The 23,781-nt window shown below is 42.0% G+C and overlaps 2 protein-coding genes across 10 annotated transcripts in view; one reads left to right on the forward strand and one right to left on the reverse strand.

Moving 5' to 3' along the window:
• The window catches only part of Aven (apoptosis and caspase activation inhibitor), a 135,499-nt gene extending 113,824 nt beyond the window's left edge, over positions 1-21,675 (forward strand). Inside the window, exons 1-5 of one of the 2 annotated variants that reach the window (XM_031371362.1) lie at positions 7,689-7,858; positions 16,195-16,265; positions 18,069-18,164; positions 20,132-20,468; positions 21,209-21,675. In XM_031371362.1, coding sequence (XP_031227222.1) covers positions 7,828-7,858; positions 16,195-16,265; positions 18,069-18,164; positions 20,132-20,468; positions 21,209-21,324 — 651 coding nt within the window. In that variant the 5' untranslated portion in view covers positions 7,689-7,827 and the 3' untranslated portion in view covers positions 21,325-21,675. Of the gene's footprint in view, positions 1-7,688; positions 7,859-16,194; positions 16,266-18,068; positions 18,165-20,131; positions 20,469-21,208 lie in introns of those variants that run through there. The other variant, XM_031371360.1, reaches the window with a different exon arrangement.
• A 102-nt stretch (positions 21,676-21,777) lies between these two features.
• The window catches only part of Ryr3 (ryanodine receptor 3), a 538,051-nt gene continuing 536,047 nt past the window's right edge, over positions 21,778-23,781 (reverse strand). For 7 of the 8 annotated variants that reach the window (XM_031371354.1, XM_031371356.1, XM_031371353.1 and 4 more), the window contains 2 exons: positions 23,504-23,555; positions 21,778-22,655 (listed from right to left, as the gene is read on the reverse strand). In XM_031371354.1, the coding sequence (XP_031227214.1) occupies positions 22,560-22,655; positions 23,504-23,555 (148 nt within the window). In that variant the 3' untranslated portion in view covers positions 21,778-22,559. The remainder of the gene's footprint in view (positions 22,656-23,503; positions 23,556-23,781) is intronic. The other variant, XM_031371350.1, reaches the window with a different exon arrangement.

Consider the following 23,781-nt stretch of genomic DNA (forward strand, 5'->3'; position numbering starts at 1 on the left):
CTCTCTCTCTCTCTCTCTCTCTCTCTCTCTCTGTTCTTAAATAGCCTGTCCTCGTGAGAGTTGGGTGTATCCTATCTCTGACTCATTCTGTCAAATGGTTCTCTGATTCATCACTTTGTCGGCCCCTCAATTAGACAGCATTGTTTGGGATTAAAGGTATGCATTAAGACATGTCTATTCCAGCCAGAGGGATCAAAGTGTGTAGCATGTCCAAATTCTAACCAGATCATACTTTTGGATGTGATCCCTTGCCAGAGCAGTAATGTTGCTGGATTAAAATTGCTGTACATTTGCTCTTCTTCAGTGGGAGGATACATTTCACCCTGCTGTCAGTCTTGGTTGGAAATAGGAATTACACTATACTTTATCTAAAATGAGCACAAGGTTAAAGCAAGAGGCTGGTTACATCAGATGTACATGTTTATAAAACTCTTTCAAGTCATCTATGGTGATGTGTACCTTTGATTCTAGCACTTGGAAGGCTGAGGCAGGGGATCATGCGTTCAAGGTTAGCCTGGGCAATGTAGCAATACCTGGCCTCAATTTTTTTTTAAAGTAGAGATTAAATTGTTCTGCTTCTCAAGTTGAATTGCTGAGACTCTGACATTGTTGGAAGTAGATAAACCAGTTAGGATATAGATATAAAAATTGAGTTAAGAAATAGATAGGAGTGATACCAGGCAATCAGTAATATGGAGTGAAAGGTGTTTGCATTCAGACAGTATCTGTGAGAGAGAAAATGGGAAACAAGGGAAAACAACAATTAGAATAATAGGGGAATCCTCTAAGATAGAAAATCTGTTAGAATCGAGGTCTGAGTTTTATATCTCTTTATTAACTTGTTTGTTTTATTACTGGCAGGGCAGGATATACACCTTTGTGTATGTCATGGTCAGAGAACAACTTGTGGAAAGTAGTCCTCTCCTTTCATTGTGTGGGTCCTGGGTATTGAACTCAGGTTAAGAAAACATCGTAGCCATGTGCCTTTACCAACTGAGGCAACTCATCAGCCCCAGGCCTGATTTTTAAAATGTGTGTCTATCATAGGGAGTAAGAATAACTCTAGATATGTTGACCCCCCCCAAAGGCAGGATTGAAACACATGAAGACACATGCAAAACAAAAAACAAAAACCAAAAAACCTGTGACACTAAATACTGGAGGAAAGTTGAAGGAAACACTTTAAATAAAGGGAACTTAGTATACTGCAGACTTAGAACATACCAATGCAGCCCAAAGTTAGTTAATTTCTGGATACTCCTTCTTTTATTTTTTTGAGGCAGGGTTTCTCTGTGTAGCTCTGCCTGTCCTGGAACTCACTCTGTAGACCAGGCTGGCCTCAAATTCACAGAGATTGCCTGCCTCTGCCTCCCAAATACTGGGATTAAAGGCACATGCCACTACCACCTGGCTAGGTATTACCTTTTAATCACATAGTTTACACATAATAATTAGCATCTAAGAAAATTCAGCTTAGGAAAAATTTTTGTGGAAACTTGGAACACATTGTAAGCAACAGAATAAACTTAAAACAGCATTATATTCCTTTAACTTTTAAATCCAACTTATTTTTATTTTTAAAAAGTATTGGATAAATGGATTTCATGATGGATTGTTATAGGTGTATGTCAGGCATTGTTCATGTTCATCTGTTCCCTGTCTCTTCTCTCCAACTCCTGTGGGGCCTCTCTAGTCCAGATAGTCTCATATCTGCTGCTTTCCTGTCTCATACGATAGTCACATAAACACATGCATGCACACATGTGCGCGTGCACCATATGTGTGGAATCCAGGCTCTGCACAAAGAAAACAGTGTGAACAGTGTTCCCCATTACACTCACCTATTGCTCCCTTTTATTTTACTTTGCTTGCTTTCTTCCTTTTTCTCTGCCCTCCCCCTCCCTCTCTGTAGTAAGAAGGCTTATACCTCTCTATAATTACACAGCATACTTTTTAAGGGGCTGAAGGAGACAGATGGTGAGTTACCTGCTGTGTAAATAGGAGGACCCAGTTTCGGTTCTCTGGCACTGTATTAGTCAGGGTTTCTATTCCTGCACGAACATCATGACCAAGAAGCAAGTTGGGGAGGAAAGGGTTTATTGAGCTTACTTCCACATTGCTGTTGATCACCAGAGGAAGTCAGGACTGGAACTCAAGCAGGTCAGGAAGCAGGAGCTGATGCAGAGGCCATGGAGAGATATTTCTTACTGGCTTGCTTCCCCTGGCTTGCTCAGCCTGCTCTCTTATAGAACCCAAGACTTCCAGCCCAGGGATGGCACCACCCACAAGGGGCTCTACCTCCTTGATCACTAATTGAGAAAATGCCCCATAGCTGGATCTCATGGAGGCACTTCCCCAACTGAAGCTCCCTTCTCTGTGATAACTCCAGGCTGTGTCAAGTTGACACACAAAACCAGCCAGTACAGGCACCCACATCCAAGTGGCATCATAGGCAGACCCTGTGCTCCCAGTGCTGGAAAGGCAGCCAAGAGTTCCCCAAGCTTGCAGCTCCTTGGTTCACTGGGACTGCCTCAGAATCTAAGGTAAAGAATGAAAGAGGAAGATCTTCAACTTCCACCTCTGGTCTCCACTCAAATGCTCATACATATGTATGCATATCTTTAGAGCTATATACACACACACATGAATGTGTACGTGTACACATAAACACATGTACACATGGCAAAAGTATAGTTAATAAACACTAAGAAGACATAAGTTCTCATTAAAATTATAAGCACAAATAGAAAAGATACTGATTTTATGAAATAGTCAAGTTTATTTAAACATTTTTCTCAGAAGGGGTGTGGGGTGGCACCCTTCTGAAACTTTAGCAGAGGCAGAAAGATTGTCATAAGTTCAAATCCAGCCTGATGTATGTAGTGAGTGTCAGGCCAGCAGAGCTGCATAGTGAGACCTGCCGCAGCAGCAGCAGCAGCAAGAAGAAGTTTCAGTAAGCACTTAGAGTATAAGGTCTGTGAGACCAGCTACTTGGTGCCGCAGTCTGCATTGCCAGCTTCTGGTCTCTTACATGATAGGCATACTACACATTTATGTAAAAGTATGTAAACATATTGTAGGTTGGAAAATACAATAACATACAGAAATATATCCAGGATATATTTTATTCTCGGGCACAGTAACTCCAGTTTAGGAGAATATATGTCAAAAATACAGTGCTCAAACTTTAGCTTGATGCTGGTTTGTGAATCTTGAAAGGCATTTGTAAGGAAAGAATATGACAGATCTGCAGCATCCTTATGTCCGATGGATCTGCAGCTTGCTTTGCTTTGCTGGCTGGAAGACTGACAATCTCACCATGTGCTGTTTGCTTGTTAAGACTTCATTGGGCTTCAGTGTCAGTTGCCAATGGTGCTGCTGCCATATTCAAGGGGCCACAGCTGCTCCCCAGCTTCCATTCTTGGAGCTGCTTGAGCCCTTAGCACCAATGTGCTTTCTTTCCAATTCTTTTCCTGAGGAGCCTTGAGAAGGACCTTGTATGTGGGTACAGCACCAGGATCGTGTCCCCCCAGTTAATGTTGGTTTGTGGCACATTGGATTTGAGTCAGACCTCAGGAGGTACAGCCTCGGGCAAGGTAGGCACACAGGCAGCTTGTGTCCACCGTCCCCACAGCCCCGCTCCACGGCTATTCAGAGTGTGTTGTTCCTCGAAGTGGCGACCCCAGCTCTCAGCCAGGAAATATGAGATACAGAAAGAGCAAACAGGAACTTTAAGAAAGAATTTAAATGGGATCATTATGCACAGCAAACAGCACTTGAAAAAGCAGACAGGCCTGAGGGATATTCTGCCTTCTAATGTAAGCAAGGCTGCTGTTTGTATAAATCGCTTCCTATATATTAACATTTTCCTAGGAGGAATTTCTAAAACTTGTTTATTATGAACAAATAGAATATTTTTAAAGCCACTTTTTTTTTTTTTTTTTTTTTTTTTTTTTTTTTTTTTTTTTTTTTTTTTTTTTTTTTTGGTATCTTAGGACTCATTATAGCCCCCTTAACAACTGGTCCATTGCTTGCTACCTTACAGATTGGTGGTACTGACTTCAGTGGTCATCACTAAATATTTATGCCTTAGGATATCTCTAGTTTCTTATGATTTTTGAGAGCCATTTAAGAACAACTGCAACTGACTTCCTCTCACTTGTCCTCATCTGAAGTCCTCAGTCTCAGAAAGTTCTGATTGTAATAGAATTCTGTATTTTACAGTTCTGTTGCCTATTCAGCAAAACTCATAAAAATGCAGCTTTTTTTTCCTTCTTATTTCTCCATTGCCTACCCCTTTATGGCACATAGACCACTTAGAGTAAATTTTTTGGTTTAGTCATAGAGTTGTACTTTCATTCACTGGCTCATTTATTCTTCCTCACATAGATTCATGGAGTAAGCACAGTTTCTAACTGTCTGCAGTGTGCCCCAGAAATACATGGTAGACTGCAGTGTGTGTAATGTGCAGAAATCTTGACTCCGTGGGAAACAGGAGCTGGGACACTCACAAAGGCAGAGTTGCATATACTACTGTAACCCTGGCAAAGGCTGCCTGGAAATTAGAAATGAAACTCTATAATAAGATATGAAAACCTAGATATTGTTAGTGATGCATGAATGTCACCAGAGTAGGACCACTCTGGCACACCATGCAGGGACTTGCCTTAACACTGGGACTGGGTGGCAAATTGGTAGCTATGGAAACTACAATTTGTGGTGTTTTTTTTTTTTTTTAACTTTTTATTTATTTTATTTTATTTTTTTAATTAGGTATTTTCTTTATTTACATGTCATATGATTTCTCCTTTCCCAGTTTGTGTTTTAATGTGCTCTGATTTTTGACAGGAAGCCTAACCAAACGTCTTTGAAAATTCAAATGACCTTGGATAACATTTGCCCATTAAAAATCACAGCTTAGTAAAATAGTGTTTTCCAAAAGCAAACAACACACTGAGATGAGAAAGTAAGTTAATGTTGACTCTCCCTCACTGGAGGAGCTCACTCACACTCACTGAGTTGACACGAGGGAAGAGGAAGAGAAACAGGTAATTAAGATCTATACTGAGATGTGAGATAGATGTATCCAAGGAACAGTGTGAGCCTTTTAATTAGTCTACTAATAATTTTCAAAAACAAAATTCCCATACCAACAGAGGGAGGGCAATGAACATAAACACTCAGTGGTTATGGACAGAAATGATCTTGGAATTGGAAAGAATAATTTTATTATCCTTACTAGGATTAAAGATACCCCAGAAGTCACGTATCATGACACATACCTGTGACTCCAGCATTGAAGAGGCTGAGGCAGGAGGATTGTGAGCTCAGTGCTAGATCAGACTAAATAGACCCTGACCAAGTAATTAAAAATACACAAATCCACTTGTTTGAATAATATGGCTTTAAAAATTAAAACTTTTTACTTTATATACCATTTAAAGTCTTTTTCTGCTGTAGTGAAATGATATCCATTTTATAGTTTTGTTATTTGAATAGATTTTGATATCCTAATGTAGAGTTCTGGAAAATGGGACCAGAGATACAGTTCTTGTTGGCTATTCATGCCACTCAAGAGGACTCATGGACTTCCTTCGTAAACTTTGTATATTTTGTAAACTTTATTAAACCCCCAGGTCAGGAAAATGGCCACACTCCATTTTCCGGATCTCCCTGTCTTAATTACTTTCCAGACTCTTGCAGCAGTCACAAAAGTTATCTGCAGCCCCTCAGTAGGACCCTCCCCAGATGATGCTAATTTTAGGTGAAAAGTCTGAACAAAAGTCACCTATCCATGAACTTACCACAGAAATCCACCATCCCTGAGCAGGGAACCCGCAATCTCTGAGCTCTCCAAACCTCAGGAATTGAAATCCCACCCACCAATCATCTTCATGGAAATCTCTGCCCTAGAAAGCTTCGCCCCCTCCCCGCCAAAACCTTATGATAAAGGCCGTGTTGGCTTAGTTCCCTGCTGCCTGCTCCGTCCCAGGAGCAGAGGCAGCCACTCCTGGATTCTCTCTTCACATCGTAGACCCTCTAATCAATCTCTTTCATGAGATTTGCTGCTTGGTGTGACTGTCATCAGAAGCAGCCAAGAAGCAATGAATAGAAGAAGGGAAACGGGAAGAGTGGAGCAGGGCTGAGGCTCCTCAGCTCAGCTGGGGAGACCCTCCCCAGAGCTGTGTGCTTCCTGAGCTCCTGTGTCTCAGGATGGCCCTCCATTGGGACACCATCCCACCTCAGAGCTGTGTGCTTCCTGAGCTCCTGTGTCTCAGGATGGCCCTCCATTGGGACACCATCCCACCTCAGAGCTGTGTGCTTCCTGGGCTTCCGAGTCCCAGGACACCTTCCCATCTGAGCAGGAAGGCCTACAGTTCTGCCCTGGATTCCATACCCAGCACCAAAAAGAAAGAATCAAACCACAACAATAGAAATCTGAAGTGTTCAAATATAAAATGGCTTTTCTAAGAGATATTTTCAAGTAATATCTCTTAAGTATCTGTGAGAAGTGCCTCACATCTGAGTTCCCAAGGTATTGTATAGACCTCACATTGCAGAGAATAGGAATAGCAATGACACCAAACATGAAAATTAGTTGTGACTACAAATAGTAATTTGGGGTTGTTTTTAATATCAACATTAATATGACATCTTCACAGTTATAATGCTTGTGCCATTTGCAACTTTTGTCTTTCCATTGTTCCATCACATTTTATGTTCTAGGAACACCAGTGCTTGTAGGGCCCCTAGGAGCTGCATGTCCCGCTTCCGATTTACGCTTGCTTTTGATTACATGTTCCTAGCTCCCCCTCTGTCATCTGTCAGGTTTCACCTTACTCTAGGAAGCCTCCTCTACCTCTGACATCTTGGGCTACCTTCTCTTCTCTTCTTCATGGTCCTTCTTCCTGTCTTTCTGTAGTTGGGTATGATTCATGACCTCACTTCAGGCGGGCATTTAAACAGTTCAGATTTCTTCTTTGGAGCAACACCCTGTCATGTTTAACTGTATGTAGTTTTGTTGAATGAATAAATAGAATTCCTTTACTACAATCATTTTTTTCCTGTGTAAGCATTGACATTTTTTGTTATGTTTGGGCAGTGTGCATCAATTGTTAGATCTGAAACTTTTGCTTATTTTCATGATGGTTTTTATCAGCTGAGGTAACCAACAAAGTTAGCACTGGTGGTATTAGGGTCAAAGTTACTTCTGGGGGTGTTAGATTATAGAGGAAATACAAATAAACTTTAGGAAGACAAATTTTTCTATGTAATATATATTGTGTATTTTTATTAGTATACAAAATAATGAGTTTATGACATTTAAATTTTATTAATATTATCATGTACTATATATGATGTGTTTGGGCAGGGTTATACACATATGGCACATGTGTGGAAGTCAGAGGACAGTTTCATGAATCATTTTCTTCTTTCACTTCTAAGGAGATTCTGAGAATCGAACTCAGGTATTTTTCACCAAGCTACCTCACTAGCCTCATTATGGCAATTTATGCTAATTTATGTTAATCATTGTACCTTGCATCTAAAAATGATTGATCTAAGAAAAATTTCCCATGTTGTCAGCAGTGATACAGAGTCAGCATATACAGTGATACAGAAGTATTTCATCAATAATTTGAAGGAAAATAACTGCATTCTAAGTTCCAGAATGTCAGCAGCAAGATCCTTCTCTCAAAGTCTAGAGCTCTGCAAGACTCTGACTCCCTTCGGTTCCTCCACATACTCCATGGAGATGAGACCTGGTTCCTAGGGGTGCTGGAAAGATAGGAGCAGCCTATATATAACACTCAATGTGGGCATTTGATGCTCAGGGGCTTTGGGGGCCCCACAGCTGGTGAGAAAGCTAATTGTAACTCATGGTTGGGCAGGACAAGAGATTTTGATTACCTTTCTTGCTTTAATAGCTTGACCTACCTTCTAAGGGCTTGCACTGTCTCTTCACTGTAACAGTTTTAGGTGTTGTTCTGTTTTAGGTTAAAACTGAAGGACATCCTTATTTTAAATGGTAAATCTGAAAATGCTAAAAATTGAGAATGATAAGAATTTTTACGCCTTATAGGCTGCGCTTGCCTCTTTTCCTGGATTGACATGTGTAAGCTTGTGGACTTAAGATTTACTCTGATATTTCCAAATATTGCAATGTTTCACAGATGAGGAACCTTCAGAGAGAAGAGCTAGGGCCATCCATCTCCCTGGCAACCATTGTGGAGGTCACTGGCCTCCTGTTGTTTGTGGTAGATTCATCAGCCTATAGTGTTCTTGTGTGATTTATTAGACTTTGGATCCTTGTTGAGGGTAAGGGATGGCTATAACAAGGGGCAGGGATGGATCTTCCAGTGAAGTGCTTGTCCAGAGCTAGTGAAACATGGGATATGGGTCAAGTCAGGAGGTGGGTATGTGTTGTTGTAAGTGGTACCTAATAACTCTATTAGTGCTTAATATGACCCAGCCAGTCCCTCAGTAATTGAGACTGAGTCATCTTGATTTGCTGCACTCCCCAAGTTACTTCTGTTTAAGTCTCAACCAGGCTACTTTTGTTCCATTAGCCTATCGTAAGGATGCACTTCTGGCCACATGGTCATGTCCAGCTCAGCAGGGTGGCCTCTGCCTCTCTGTCTTTCTCCACCCCCTCCAATCCCCTCTTCAACCCTCAGCCTAGTAACAGAAGTCCTGTCTACCTCTGTTCTCCCTAGTAACTGGCGGTAGCCACATGTTTTTAACCATGCAGAGAAGACTGGGAAGCAAAGCTTATACAACATTGTTTGTTATATGTGAGAATGACTCATGGGGCTGTAAATAGATCTCAGAGGTCAGAATTTAGTGTTTGTATACACAGCACCTGACCAACTCCCAATAGGCATGGTAATTCCAAAGCCAAGCAAACAAAAAATCATGGTAGCTAGAAGGGTGCCATTTGTGGGAATTGCATGAGCATTTGATAGGAATGGGGGGGGTGAAGCTTGAACAGATTTCCACTTTCACCATCTGAGTTCATGTACACCCAGCCTATGCTGTCCAATGGCATGGTTTTCAGGTTTCCTACTATGTTCTTTATAGTTTGACCTGAATGTCCAGGCTTTCTGATTGCGTTAAGTGCCTTTTTGCTTGTTTTGTTCATGGGACTGAAAGGAAAACTTAAAATCAAAGTAGTGTTATCTGTGACAATATGGCAGACTTGAAAGCATCCTGGTTTTGTGGGATTCCAGCAAGCATGTTATTCATTTTGCCTCGGGCTACATGACACCTGTTGTCCAATTTTGGGGAGTTAAGCAGAGTGAGCGCCCTGGACATAAACCCAGTGATGGGCTGTGTGGGCTCCTTCAGTTTTATCAGCACTGCTATTGTGGGAATATATATAATCTATAAAAGTTCATATTATCTGAAAACACTCTAGGCATTATTTCAGAAGCCCGTGGTGCTTTCCAAAACAAAGTTCTGTTTATTTCTTAGTTTAGGTTTTCATGCCTTCAAATGTCATCAACATACCAAATATTGGGATTCCAGATACAAAATATTTATTGAGAATTTGTTTTAATTCTGTGGAACTCAGAGAATTCTAGCAAAAGTGGAGAGAGCTTTATTAGTTAATAAGAGAATAATTGATTAATATGCTAATAAATTCTGGGCTGACAAATCTTAGTGCCTGTCCTCAAGAATATTTAACCCCTTCATAGATTCCCTTAGTTCTGTTTGGTTCTTGGCCAAAAATAGCATGTTGTTGATGAAGAAAAATTCAACTGGAAAAATATTTGTGGGGATGAAAATTTTCTTTAATCCCACTACCCTAAGAGATAATTGATCTTAAAATAGGTATATAGTTGTCATGGGTTATTTTGTGAGTATTGGAGAGATGATATACCATATTTATATTCTGCAAGTTGATTTTTATATAATTGAGACAATAGTTATCTTTCAGGGTCAATACTACTAGATTACCCTAATTTTAAAAGGCTTTCATAGAATGTTATGTTTTACAAATAGTCAAACACAATATAAGCCTAGCTGAAATACTGGCTTCTATTACTGAGTCTTGTCCTGGTACCGTGCAAGCACCACACGGGCACTACGCGGGCACCACATGGGCACCATGTGGGCACCATGTGGGCACCATGCTTGCCTTTTGCCTCCCACCATTGACACTTGTGAAATTATGCCTGTGGTCACAACAGCATTGCAAACAGGCTCCAGCCTCCATCTGAGGTGGGCAGAGAACAAGATGCTGTCAGGCCAGGATAGAACGCTGGTGGCAGGACCGTTCTTCCATAGCTAAGCTTTCATCCTCCTAAATAGAGAGAGTGGGTAAAGCTTTTCTCCTCGGCACCTGAAGATTTATTTGGTGGTGATCAGTTTTGCCCAGGGAATCTCAGAAATCAAAGCACTGTGCACTGCTTAAAACACTCTTTGATTTATTTATTCAGTGTATTCATTTGTGTGAGTGTTGTGTGGTGGTGGTGGGGGGGGGGAGGAGAGGGGAAGGGGAGAAACAGAGAGCCAGAGACAGACAGAGACAGAGAGGGAGAGGGGGGATGGAGACACAGAGAGAGATGTTATGTGTGCTGTTTCATCACTCCATGCCCTAATTCCTTGAGAACAGGTCTCTCTCAGAACCTGGACTTGATTGTGTTTTCACACACCTGTCTTGCCAGCCCCAATGGTTTGCCTATCTCTATGCATTCAGTGCTGGGGTTGAAGCATGCCTAGCTAGGCATGGTTTTTTAGGTGGTTTCAAGTATACCTGAATTCCTGTTCTTGTGCATATACAAGCTCCTTTATCTACTGATATAGCCGTCACTGGCTACTTGAACTGGGTTCCCTGAATGGAGAGATGGGGCTACATGTGAGGACGCCGAGAAAAAAATAAAAATTGAGACCAACACAAGGTTCTGATCAAGGCCTAATGTTTACTTAGGAGTCTAAGTATATATAGGGAGGGGACCCATCCCCCTCCAATGCCAGGATCTCCCTGCCTCTACAGTATCTTGTTGGTTGTCAAGAACAGGTTGCCAGGTAGACAGGCTCAGTAAGTCAGCAGGTGGTGGCTTCTTTTGGGAAGCTGCTGGAGTGGCAGGACAATAGACTTCTACTAGACTGGAAGGCTCCACCCTAGGCGGGCTAGCTGACTGTGGCCGAGCAAGGTCTGAATCAGCCTGCATCAGGCTGGGGGAAGGGCACATACTGAGCCATCTCTTTGGCCTCTTTTTCAATGTTTTTGGAAGCATCCTTAAAGTTGTTGCCCCCTCACCTGTTATACTTGATTCTTTGTACAATTACTTGATTTTGAGAAAACCCTTTTTATTTTGGCTATGGACTATAACCAGAGTTGGCAATAGAGCAAGGGCTTTCAAAATATAATAAAAATTTCTGTCTCACACCTCAGCTTTTATTGTATGTACATAAACTGTGACCAGAGCAGAATGATCTGCAGCTTTTAAGTGGGGCTGGCTCTGAGCACAAAATCCCCCATCCTCAGCCTTCCTCTGATAGTATGGGTACAGCCACCTAAGCTTTTTATACAAAAGGAATATGGAAGCCCTCACTTTGTACCATGTCTGCCACTGCTCCCCCTGCTGCTTTAGCAGATTCTGTAGATCCTGCTTTTAGAAAGCATGTTTGGCTTTAGCAGGCCTGCCATGCTGCTGTTCTTATCCGCAGGGTGGGACTTGGGGCATTGTTCTGCAGCACACAGAACAGCCTCAGTTTTCCATTTTGCTTTAGGATGTTGTGTGAGTGTCCAGAAAGGCTTCACTATCGTCATGAAGCACGCCATTGGTGCACTCCCTTTGTGCTGGAGTAAAGTTGAGCATGCTGTGGACCTGCTGTGCACTGCTACTTAAAGAAGGGCCCTGCTTGTCCACAGCCTCGTGTCTGACGTATAAGAAAGGAACACATTGGTGGTGACACCATTCTTTCTATGTATGCCACAGTATAATTTAAAAGGAAGAACTTTAATTAAGTTGTTTACAAGAATTTATATTCTGCGGCTCTCAGTTTGGAAATGCTAATATTCTTTCATCTTTAATGTGAGAATGAGGGGTTAGCTGTTGACATACACTAAAGCTCCTCTTTTAGCAAGCCTGTTATTTGCAATTAGCCTCTGTGCTTTATCAATGAGGGCTATTTAATTTTAAATCTTGTTAATTATGCGTGTAAGAGAGTGAGGGGGTGTGTTTGTGGGCAGGAGGGGTGTGTGTGGGGGGAGGGAACATGTGTATGTTCCAGCACATGTAAGAATCGAACTCAGGACAGGCCTGCACAGCCAAGTGCTTTTCCCAGTGCTGGTCAAGGCTGCCAGCCCTGTGAGGTCTTAAATTCTACCACTGGAATGTTTACTGAAAGCAATATGTTTTAGATATCTCATTTTTCCATAAAATTTTCACTTCTTTATGCATACTTGGTTTTTCTGTGGGTCAGTGAGAACAGACTTCCTGAGTGTCATTGTTTTTTAATTTTGGCTATTTCTGTCCATGAAGTTTGTTTGACATGGATCATGAAAAATCACCAGTATGTTAATCTCTGGATTTTTTTCTACTGTATCTTGTGCTTTTCATTCTCTTTAATAAACAGTGTGTATTACATAAATAAACTGTAAGTAGCTTTGGGCTGCTGCCCTGCACAGACTCCCTGCACAGGTTTGCCTTCTACATTTGGCGGCAGCCTTTGCGTGAGCTTGCTCACAATGGCATCCAACCTAAGGGTTGCTCCTGTATTCGTTCTGTCCTCTTTCTAGCATACAAGACCTGGGGCCCTACCTGAAAACCTTGACTTTGCAACGCTTGTCCCTCCATGGCTCTAAACTCTAGTCTGTGTGACTCATGTGGACAGTTAGGAGACACTCCACCAGCTTCACACCACCTGGGCTGTTGCTTGCAACGTCCACGATCCCTTGAGGAGCTGGCAAGTGCTCAGAGCCGAGAGCAGTCCCAGAAGGCCGCTTGACTTCTGTGCATTTCTCTTTTCTAGGGAAGGTTCAGTTGTGTGCTCTGGTTTCTTCAGGTAGAGTTTGTCTGTGGGGGAGGGCATTTCTTCTAGTTTTTGGCAAAAAGATTGATTTACGGACAGGTTAGTCAATCATTATTAAACTCTTGGTATTTAAAATTTTTGAAATATTAAAAACAAGTACAGCATGCCTTATTATTGAGCCTTATCCTGATTATAATCTATGAGATTTTATGAATATGCGCCTGCATGTGTGTATGTTCAAGAATGACATAAATGGGGCTGTGGAGATGGCTTAGTCAGCAAAGTGCTTCAAGCATGAGAACCTGAGTTTGATCCCCAGAAACCACTTAAAAAGAAATGCTGAGTGTAGCAAAACATACATGCAGTCTTTAGTACTCAGATGGGTGGATCCCTCAGCCTCACTGGCCAGCCAGCCTGTGCTGCTCGGGGAGTTCCAGGTCAGTGGGAAAGCTAGTCTAACAAAGAGGTGGGTGGCCTGAGGAATGACACCTCTGGCTTCCACTTATGTGCACACATGTGCACCCCAAAACACTCATGTACCCTCCCCACACAATAATGACAAAAACAACATTCAATAAAGCAGTCAGCTGCTGGCTAATTTTTAAGATCCTCCAAGGCTGATTTTTAATTATTATATGTGTTAGGGGCCACCTTTCTTCATCTAGAGATCTCTAGTCCTCCTTTCCTCTTGGGTTGCTATATTCTGAGAGGCTTGCAGAGGCTGTTTATATATTAGAAACAGTAGCCCTTTGTGCTGCGGATACTTGGGATACTTGTTGTTACCGTGCCACCTATGAGTTTGCTTTTTATGGTCACAGAAGACTTAAGAGAATTTTCATATGTTAATTTTTATGGAAATTATACTCCATTAGCATCTGAATAATAAAAAGTTCAGCCTTTCTCCCCCACCCCCCTGAAACAGGGTTTCTCTGTGTAGCCCTCGCTATCCTGGAACTCACTCTGTAGAGCAGGCTGGCCTCAAACTCAGAAATCCACCTGCCTCTGCCTTCCAAGTGCTGGGATTAAAGGTGTGCGCCAACACTGCCCAGGTTTTGTTTTTTATTTTTTTTTAAGATTTATTTATTTTATGTATGTGAATACATTGTTGCTGTCTTCAGACACACCAGAAGAGAGCATTAGATCCCATTATGGATGATTGTGAGCCACCATGCGGTTGCTGGGAATTGAACTCAGGACCTTTGGAAGAGCAGTGCGTGCTCTTAACCACCAGCCCACAAAAGTTCAGCCTTATATGTTGTTCTGCCTTTCCCAAATGTCTACATCTTTGATCCATACAAAATGTGTTTTGAGTATCAGAATTGGGATGTAGGGATATAGTCTTAGTTTACTACAGGCTAGGCTGCTGTTTTAACCCTAATGAAGACTGATTTTCCACTGATAATCATGTTGTTATGATGTAGTTCTCCTCCCCCTCTTCTTTTTCTTTGACTGGATTTCATGGTGGACCCCTGGCTGGCCTAGGATTTGCTATGTAGACCAGGTTAGTCTTGAACTGGTGTCCCACTTGCCTCTGTGTCCCAAGTGTTGGGATTAAAGGTATGTGCCACCTTTATAAGATTGGTTGATGTGCATACTTCCTTAAGAAAAAAATAATGAGGCTTATGGCTATAGCTTTGTGGTAAAGAATTTGCTGCTAGCCACAAAGCACTGGGCTCCAGCCCCTTTACTGTCAAAAGAACAGAAAGTTGGTTCTTTTCTACTCCTTTCTGTTTTGCTTTCCCTGCCCCCTAACTTTGTAAAACAAATGTATTCTTGTTCTTTGTTCTTTATTTAGTAATGAAGGTATTTTAAGACTTCCATTTTTTTCCCTGAGAATTCTGCTCCAACCTTCTGGGTAGATTTGTTTTGGCTTATAACTCTTTTCTGAATTATAACTCCTCAGTTTCATTTCTTCTGATAAAAAGTAATGTGGGTAAAAATGATGTTGTACAGGCATTTACACGGTAAGCATAGAGAATCACCGTAGAAGCATGCATAGATGGACAGTAAAACTTCATTTTCAGAATTCTGAAGCATCAAATTGGCTTGCTAACAACAAAAAGTATTGATTTTCCCTTGGTCCTTCTTTTGCATTTGATTTTACAATATGTTAATGTGCATTTTAGCCTGGTGGATGTAGAGGGTCCTACTTTTTAACCATGTCTATCCTACCTTTTTGACTTCCTTTTCCCGACTTCTTTAAATGAAAGAAAAGAATAAATTCTGTGGTTATATCACCTGGCAGGTAGTACACAGGGAAGAAGTGAGTCTGTGCTGAGTTTAAAATTCAGGTAGGAGATGAAGGGGGAGAGGCCTGGGGATCTTCAGGGTGAGAAGATGAGAGAGCATTGAAGAATATAGACAAAAATACAAAACAGCCTGCCTGGGGAGATAGGAAGTAAATGAAGTGAAGCCAAAGTTTAGATCTCTGTGAAAGGTAGGGAGAGAATTCTTCATGTGTAAATGCATTGTTAATGCAAATTCTCCCGTGTGTGTCCATGCATAGAGCAAGCCTCGTGGCAGAGCATAGAGCTTGCTGTCCACGATCGTTTCCCATACTTGCTTATGTTGCCATCATACTCCCTTGCTTACTTACCTCAGGAGCTCAGAGAAGTGTGCTCTGGTTTACACAGTGGTCTAGTGCACAGTCTTTGGGTTTGCTTTGTGTTTGCATTCAGACTAGGTGAAGGTTGGAGTGATGATGGGTTTATAATGTATAAAGGAGATGGTCTGTTACATTTTGGGCCAGTCCAGAGATGGCTTCCTTCAGTCTCCTCTTCTCTTTTCTGCCTTGTTGTCCCCCCCACCCCACCCCCAAATATAAATATAAGCTTCTTTGAATACACTGAGCAGAAGAGATGGAAATAGACTAGATATGAGTAAATGGCCATGTTTGCTTGATCCTTAATGTTTGGGATGATGGTTTATTGAGTTAAAAACTAATGAAATAAATGTAGCTGTCAATAGCAGATGTATGCACTAGATCCAGGACTTGTGGATAGTGTCACTGTATTTGGGGAGGTTAGCTACTCAGAATGTCACTTGTAATCTAAAATGGGAAATTAGAAAGACTTGGTATTTTCTGCATAAAATTATATATATATGAGTATATGTGTGTGTGTATGTACAGATTATCGGTGAGATACATATATATTATATATGTACTATATATTATATATATATATATATTTTTTTTTTTCCCATTTCTAGGGGACTCCTTTTCACAGTTCCGATTTGCTGAGGAGAAAGAATGGGATGGTGAAACGTCATGTCCAAAACAGGTAAGACAAATGGGATGGTGAAACGTCATGTCCAAAACAGGTAAGACAAATGAGTCTTGAATGTAGGTTAGCTCTTCTCAAGGCCAGGGCCCCACGCCTTCCACTGTTGCAGAGATAAAGTCATCTGTGGAAGTAGCTGTAATCCATTTTTCTGTTAAGGTCCTTCAAGCTTGATCTGATAATGTCTCCTATACTGAGTTGCTCACAACTTCAGGAGGAAGTTAATGGTTATGATTTTAACACAATAGATTACTTTGCTACTTGTTTTTTTTCTTCTACTTCTTTTTTCCCCACATTCCTTCATTAACCTTGTACCTTTTTTTGTTTGTTTGTTTGTTTGTTTGGGTTTTGTTTGTTTGTTTGTTGAGACAGGGTTTCTCTGTGTAGCCCTGGCTGTCCTGGAACTCATTCTGCAGACCAGGCTGGCCTCGAACTCAGAAATCTACCTGCCTTTGCCTCCCAAATGCTGGGATTAAAGGCGTGTGCCACCACTGCCCAGCAACGTTGTTATCTTTATTACCTTTCACTTAGTAGGATAAATGTACGAAATAAAAACAGGTATTATAGAAGGCCTTCAGTCAGTCCTTAAACCACAAAGGCTGTGTTTGTTCATAAGTTAGGAATGGATTAGGTACTGAATTCCCTGAGGATCTGTAAGAAAGGATTTCACAGTTTCCCAGTCTGACCTTGAACTCATGGCCCTCCCATGTCTGTCTACCAAATGTTGAGGTTATAGGCCTGTAGCACTACATACTTGGTTTTCCTCACATTCTTTTGTAATGGGATGCAATTGCATGCCTCTCCCTCTCCCTCTCTCTGTGTGTACATGCCCCAGAAATTGATCTGAGAACTTTATACATGAGTACTATATATCTATATTATTTTTCTATTCCTCCAACTCCTCCTTTACTTTCACACCCTCTCAGATTATGACCTCTTAATGTTACTGTTGTACACACACACACACACTACTGAGTCCATTTCATGTTGGTTCTATGAATATATGTTTAGGGCTGAGCATGTAGGATCAGATGACCTGCCAGGGGTTTGTCTCTGGAAAGGTCTGATTCTTCCTCTCAGCAGCCATTGATTGCTTGTAGCTCTTCATCTAGGGGATGGGACTTTTGAGACATCCCCTATCTACATTGGCATTTCAATTGGTGGCATTGTTATTTGAATCTTGCTTAGGCAGCTGGAGAAATGGCTCAGCGGTTGAGAGCACTGACTACTCTACCGAAGGTCCTGAGTTCAAATCCCAGCAACCACATGGTGGCTCACAACCATCTGTAATGAACTCTGATGCTCTCTTCTGAGGTGTCTGAAGACAGCTACAGTGTACTTACATATAATAAATAAATAAATCTTTAAAAAAAAAAAAGAATTAATGAGTGAAGCTTTTAGTACCACCACCACACTTAGCGCAGCTGGCTGGAGAGAGCAAGTTGCAGTTTCTGATTTGAAGAGAAGCAGAGATCACCCAGGAGCTTCTTTGGGGATGCCTGGCAACTCCATGTTACCACCTAATCAGCTGGTCTGCCTTCTTCCTAGGATGGGCCAGTCCGTATTTAGGGGGATATTTCTGGTCAGATGTCATACAGATGCTAGTTTTCTTCCAGTTTGAAGGTTAGAGTGTCCACTCTATATGATGGTGACCACTGTCTCAGAGAGTAAACTGTGGGCTTCCTGTTTAGCAGAGAGACATTAAAACTCATTGATTCATGATTGAACTCCCAGACAGAAGTAATTCCAGCGAACGGCCTTTTGTAGTTATTTTATCATCTCTCTTTTTAAAAACCCCTCTAGAATTCAGCACTCTACGTGGACAGTGAGGCACTGGTTCGAGCCCTTCAGCAGCTGCCACTTGCAGTCCGGCTTAATGTTGCTTCAGAGTTGATCCAGGTGAGTGCAGAGTCTGCCTGCAGCCTGGGTTGGGGCAGAGGAAGGACCAGAGGGAAGAGTGGAGCCTGCAGGGTATCTCAGCCTGAGCTTTTCTCATCATGAACTGAGGCCTTAGATTGTCATCTTATAAAGTTTCAAGGAAAACAGTTTGATGTTATTGTATTATGTTTTATATATGATACATTTTAATGATCAAATATAATAGAATTGAATGCAAAAAAGTCTATAAAGTCTGGCTATTGACACAGAATATCCAGGCGTCAGGCTCTGAGTTGGCACTAGGGACAAGTGGTAAGCAGGTGAATGTGGTTTCTCTTCCCTGAGCTCAATCTACTGGGAAAGATTAATATTAATCTATTTAGTGATTAATTATACAGCTGCATGGAAATGATAAATAATGTGGATTACAGTGTCTCATGAGAGCTTGTAGTAAGTAGCCTGATGTTTCATGGTGTGGCTAGGACTGGGTTTCCTAAGAAAACAATGGGTAAACTGAAGGTCTGAGGTGTAAGAACACCTGAGCTGCAATGAAAGGAGATGGTGACCCAGGCAGATCGGCCTTAGTGAAAATAATCACAGTAAACACTGTGCTGGTGGACTAGAAAGCAGGCTGTGGGCTTGGCGTGTGTATTCAGTGCTGCGTCTGTGTGCTCCTGTGTAAGGCCAAGTAGGGAAGCCATCTTAAGGAAGCTGTCATCTGGGTCCAGGTAAGAGACACTAGTGCAGACCCAGTAATGACGGTGGACATAACAAAGACGAGACTTCTGTAAGAAGCGTTTCAAGGTCACATTAACAGGCTGGGGGAGGTCTAGATGGTGGAATTTGGAAAGAACAGTTGAGGAAGTAGTGTGATTGGACACACACACTTGCATCCATCGTCTGTAGCTCTGCTCTCAATTGTGCTCATGAGTATCACCTGGGAAGTTAAAAAATAAGGCAAACAAACACAACTTCCAGGTTCTCGAAGAGATCTGTGAAGTGACCTGAGGATTAGGATAGAGGATCACACTCTGACTTTGCTCTGTTCGGCTACAGTGCTGGACATATTGATCACATACCATATTGATCCATGTTACCACCTGATCAGCTCTTCTTTCCTGCTTACAGGGCCATGCTGAAGTAAACTTCTGAGAGAGATTTGAGGAGTTACTAGCGATGTGTGTCTTGAAGTAAGAGCAGGGGCCAGTTGCTTCAGCACACACTGAACTTTATTCTGGACCTATGCATTATGGGTCCCTGCCAGCCCTGTGGCCTACCCCCAAAAGAGAGTTTCTCGACTGTATAACTGAGACCTTGTCATAGTCATATGTGAAGTCTTTGAAGCATAGCACAGCTAGGGAAGAAAGTACAGATAAGTCTGCATAACCATGGAATTGGCATCCATATCAAGTCAGGAGATTTCCAGTTCCCTAGAGGCCATCACACAAACCTTGAATTCCCATCCGGCCCCACCACTGCCCTTACCCTGGCTTCTATAACTGTAGTACAAGTGTGGTTTTGAATTTTCTATAAATGTAACCAAAATCTTGGCAAATGATCTTGCCCCTTCGTGTCCTTGCATCCAAGCACAGTAAACAGGTCTACTTGGCTAATTTCTTCTTACTAACTTTTACAGGTAGGTAGGTGGTCATTCTTTGTTACAGACTTAAGTACCAAATTGAATAGACTTAGGTGGCACAGTTAGCTTTCAGACGAAGGATAGGAAAATGTAGGCTTTTAACTTCACCTCTGAGCTAGTTAGCACATAAGAGAGGCGGGTAGAGCGGGAGGCACAGCCCTATGATGTTTCCACAAAGTCTCCTCCTTTGCTCTGGGTGGATCAGGAGCTGGAGTTGAGCTCCAACAGAAGATACTTCATGGGCTGTCAGAACTGAGATTCCTACCTACAGAGTTTTACAGCTTAACTTCTTGTGCTTAAGCTGACACAAGGACTCTGTTAAACTCCAATATCATGCTTCTTTTTTCAGACCACAGTTCCTTTAGAACTTCCACAGGTGAAACCAAAGAGAGACAACAATGGCAAGGAACTGGGCATGCAGTTAAGGGGGCCCATCTCCGAGCTCAGATCTGCTGCTGCTGGTTGTCCCAGGTCTCTGGGCAGAGACAGTCTAAAACAAAGCCCTTTAGAGGGTTTGCAGAAAGCACCTTTCCCACCCCAGTCAGTGGCAGACCATCTGGAAGAAGAACTGGATATGTTGCTGCATTTAGATGCGCCTGTGAAAGAGGAAGATAATCTCTCTCCAGACCAGACATCTCAAGACCAGGAACCAGAAAAAGATGGGCAGGTAGCCCAGGAGGAAACAGGTATGGCCTTCATTCCGTTTCCCACCCATTTTCTCAAAACATAGCCCTCTGTGTCTGACATTGATCCAGCCATGTCCCAGGTATCTCTTCCCATGGCAAATCACAGCTTCCTCTGAGCTGACCTTTCTGACAGTTTCTCTTACTCAATATCCCAGGCTTCCAAAGTGGCTACCAGCCTGGTTGCAGTATTAAAGTTAAAGCTCCTAATTGAACTGCTGTAAAAGCCTTTCCGTAGAAGACCTTTTAATCGACTCAACAGGCTAGGAAACTAACTCTTCATACTTCTTGGTATTTGAGTATGGTTTTATTTTTAAAGCAAAAGAATGTTTTATAACTTGTAAATATTTTGTGAGCTGGTAGCCCATCTGATATGATGGGGCCTGAGATAACTGTCATATCATGTACAGTATTCATGAGTCATTGTGATGTTTCAAGATTGCCTCAAACAGGAAAGGACACTGAGCTCTGCTGTTGGCCTTTGTGTTAAAACAAACCCCCAAAACTAGTAAGCAGTGAAATTTATCTTCAGAGTAAAAGGAAGAGCAAACCTGTATCTTTGCTTATTTTGTTTAAGATACTCTTGATTGTATCTTAGAGGGTGACAATAATGAGAATTTCTTGCTTGTTATTAGAAAATAATTTGTCCTGAACTATATCCTCGAACATACTCCAAGGAAGCCTTAACTAACCTCAACATGAGGACTGGTGTGAAGTGGCTAATGTTGCTTTTGTCTCCATAGTTCCTGAAAAACCATCTGTGACCAGAGAGAAAAATGTGGAACCTGAGCAGTCAAGCACATCAAAAAATGTCACCGAGGAAGAGCTGGAAGACTGGCTGGACAGCATGATTTCCTGAGAGGGGGACAAGGGGGAAGAGTGTCTGAAGCAAACATTGATTGCCTTCTAAGTGAGGGTGGGCTCATTTACCAGATAGCCCATGCTAACATGTACTGTTATGCCTACAGCAGCCAGCACCTACCTCTGTGTTTGATGGCATCTGAATGCATGTATGAGACCTGTTTGGGGCTTCATTTCTGCTGTTATCTGGCTTAATCATCTAAAAGATTTCATTAAGGACAGGGATGTCACAGCTACATTCTGAACCTCCTTCCTGTCAACATTTACAGCATAACAGGTGGTATTTAAGGGAATAGTCTCAAGCCACAGGCATGTAGTTGGTCAAAATAAACACCCTCTGGTCTATGGACTTTTCCTCTCTTTATGAAGCCCATGGGCTACCCGTCTCATGTCCCTGACTCCCAACAGTCAGGTCACTGTAGAATAAATTGAGAGTGGCACATGATAAGAGGTCAGACCAAGAACTGGCATGTGTTACTTTATTGCAGTGGGCACTTCATTGTATTAGAGGAGATTGACCTAGAACATGGCAGCTCCACTACTTACACGGGACCATAAAGCATCACTCAAGTTTGGTATAAGATTGAAAATTTTCTGAAATTTCAGTACAGTGCCTTTCTCCAAATAACAGCAGTTGACAAGCTGTTACTGAAGAAATGATGTGAATAACCTTCAAGTGCAGTGTCATAAAGTAAGACAGAAGAGCAGCACAGCTGTTTAATGGAGTTGTCCTTCTGGAACACAAACATAAAAAACTTGCATAGCTATATCTAAAGAGATTTTTAAGGCACTTAATCGACATTTCATTTTCGACAAAGTGTTTGTTTTCTATTTCTTTAGCTGCTTAAAGCTTTTCAAGCTGATTCTGGATACAGTCACTAGCAAGTACCATGGAAAAATTAGATCGCAGGTAACATGAATTGAACATGATTTTTGTGTAGTTCTGCCCATCGGTCCCTGGCAGGGGTCCTCTTACATGACGTTCAGGTGTTCATGATTTTATACTTCTCTGAACCATCTCAGTGAACTAGTAGTTTTTAGAACAGAGCACTCTGTTAGCAGTCAGGTGGAGTCCTTGACACTTTGCCATCCTTTGTGCACAAAAGCCAAATCAATTACCAAGTATATTTTGTTGTTGTTGTTGTTGTTGTTGTTGTTCTTGAAGTGTAAAAGAAGGATTCTGTTGCATTAGAAGGTGACTGTTCAAAATCGTGGCTTGTTGTGAACTCAGGTTTAACCAAGCTGATCTTCATATTGCTTACGAAAGCAGTCTCCAGCTGGGAAGAAGTCCCAACACCTTTCCTGGTACATCTTCCACACATAGGATTCCTGAAACAGTATAAACAAACGGTACTTTGTGTTGAAACCACAATAAGCGCCGTGTGATTTCCTTTAGGAAGACTGATGAGAATTGATTCAAGGCCACACGTGCATATTCTCACTCTGTCCCCAGCCCGCTCAGTTTTGTCCGCAGGAAATCAGTCTTCCCATCATGATTGAAGGGAGGGGCAACCTAACCTCCGCCCCTTCTAGCATATTCAATGCCATGCCAGTTGTAACTGGGGGACTAAAGAAGAATTCGGGTTGAAGGGACATTTGATGCTACCTGAGGCCTGGTCTAGAGCCCAAGTGTTTGAGCTATGAACTTTTCCTGTCCATTGACGTTTGGATTTTGAGTAGCTAGGCTTTTCTTCCTGTGTTCTCCACCTTTCTTTTCATAGTTAGTCACAGAATTCTGTGACACAGCTCCTCACTCATCCTCTCTCCACACCTCCACATCCCTGTTGTCGCCCACACACAAGGCCGCTCTTTCTTATGCTGTCTCTCCCACTGTCTTACTCTGAGTCTCCTGCTCTTGTTCCAGCCACCCACTCCGTTTGTCGTCGTTCTCTCTCTGCTGTCCTCCCACCTCCAGCTATTGTACAGAGAAGCAGTAAGCACAGTGGCTTGAAATGTCAGTGTTTGTTGAGCAAGATTACTGGGGGGGACTTGGGGAAGAGACTGACATCACCATAGAACTTTCACTTCTTAGTAAGTAAGAAAAAAGGTGATGGAAAAATATATCTATGAGATGAACAGCTTCAGATATCCCATAGTGTACTACTCAGTGTCAAGACTTAGTAAAAGGAAGACTCAACACAAACCTACTTAATTCTTAGTTAAAAGGAGTTTCTCACCTGACCCGTGTGTTCTGTTTCATCCTTGTTAATCAAATACATCAGAAAGAATCTGAAAAAAGAACAAATGGGGGAAAGGTAAGGATGCTTTAAATTAAAAAAAAAATGAGTGTGGCATGGAGGGGCTCATGTTTAATTCCAGCACTCAGGAGGCAGGCGAACCTCTGGGTTTGACATTAGCCTGGTTCTACAGAACAAGTTCTAGGAAAGCCAGGGTCATGGTGATGGGGAGAGAGAGAGAGAGAGAGAGAGAGAGAGGGAGAGAGAGAGAGAGGGGG

This window comes from Mastomys coucha, unplaced genomic scaffold (genome assembly GCF_008632895.1).
Source record: "Mastomys coucha isolate ucsf_1 unplaced genomic scaffold, UCSF_Mcou_1 pScaffold15, whole genome shotgun sequence".
NCBI lineage: Eukaryota > Metazoa > Chordata > Mammalia > Rodentia > Muridae > Mastomys > Mastomys coucha.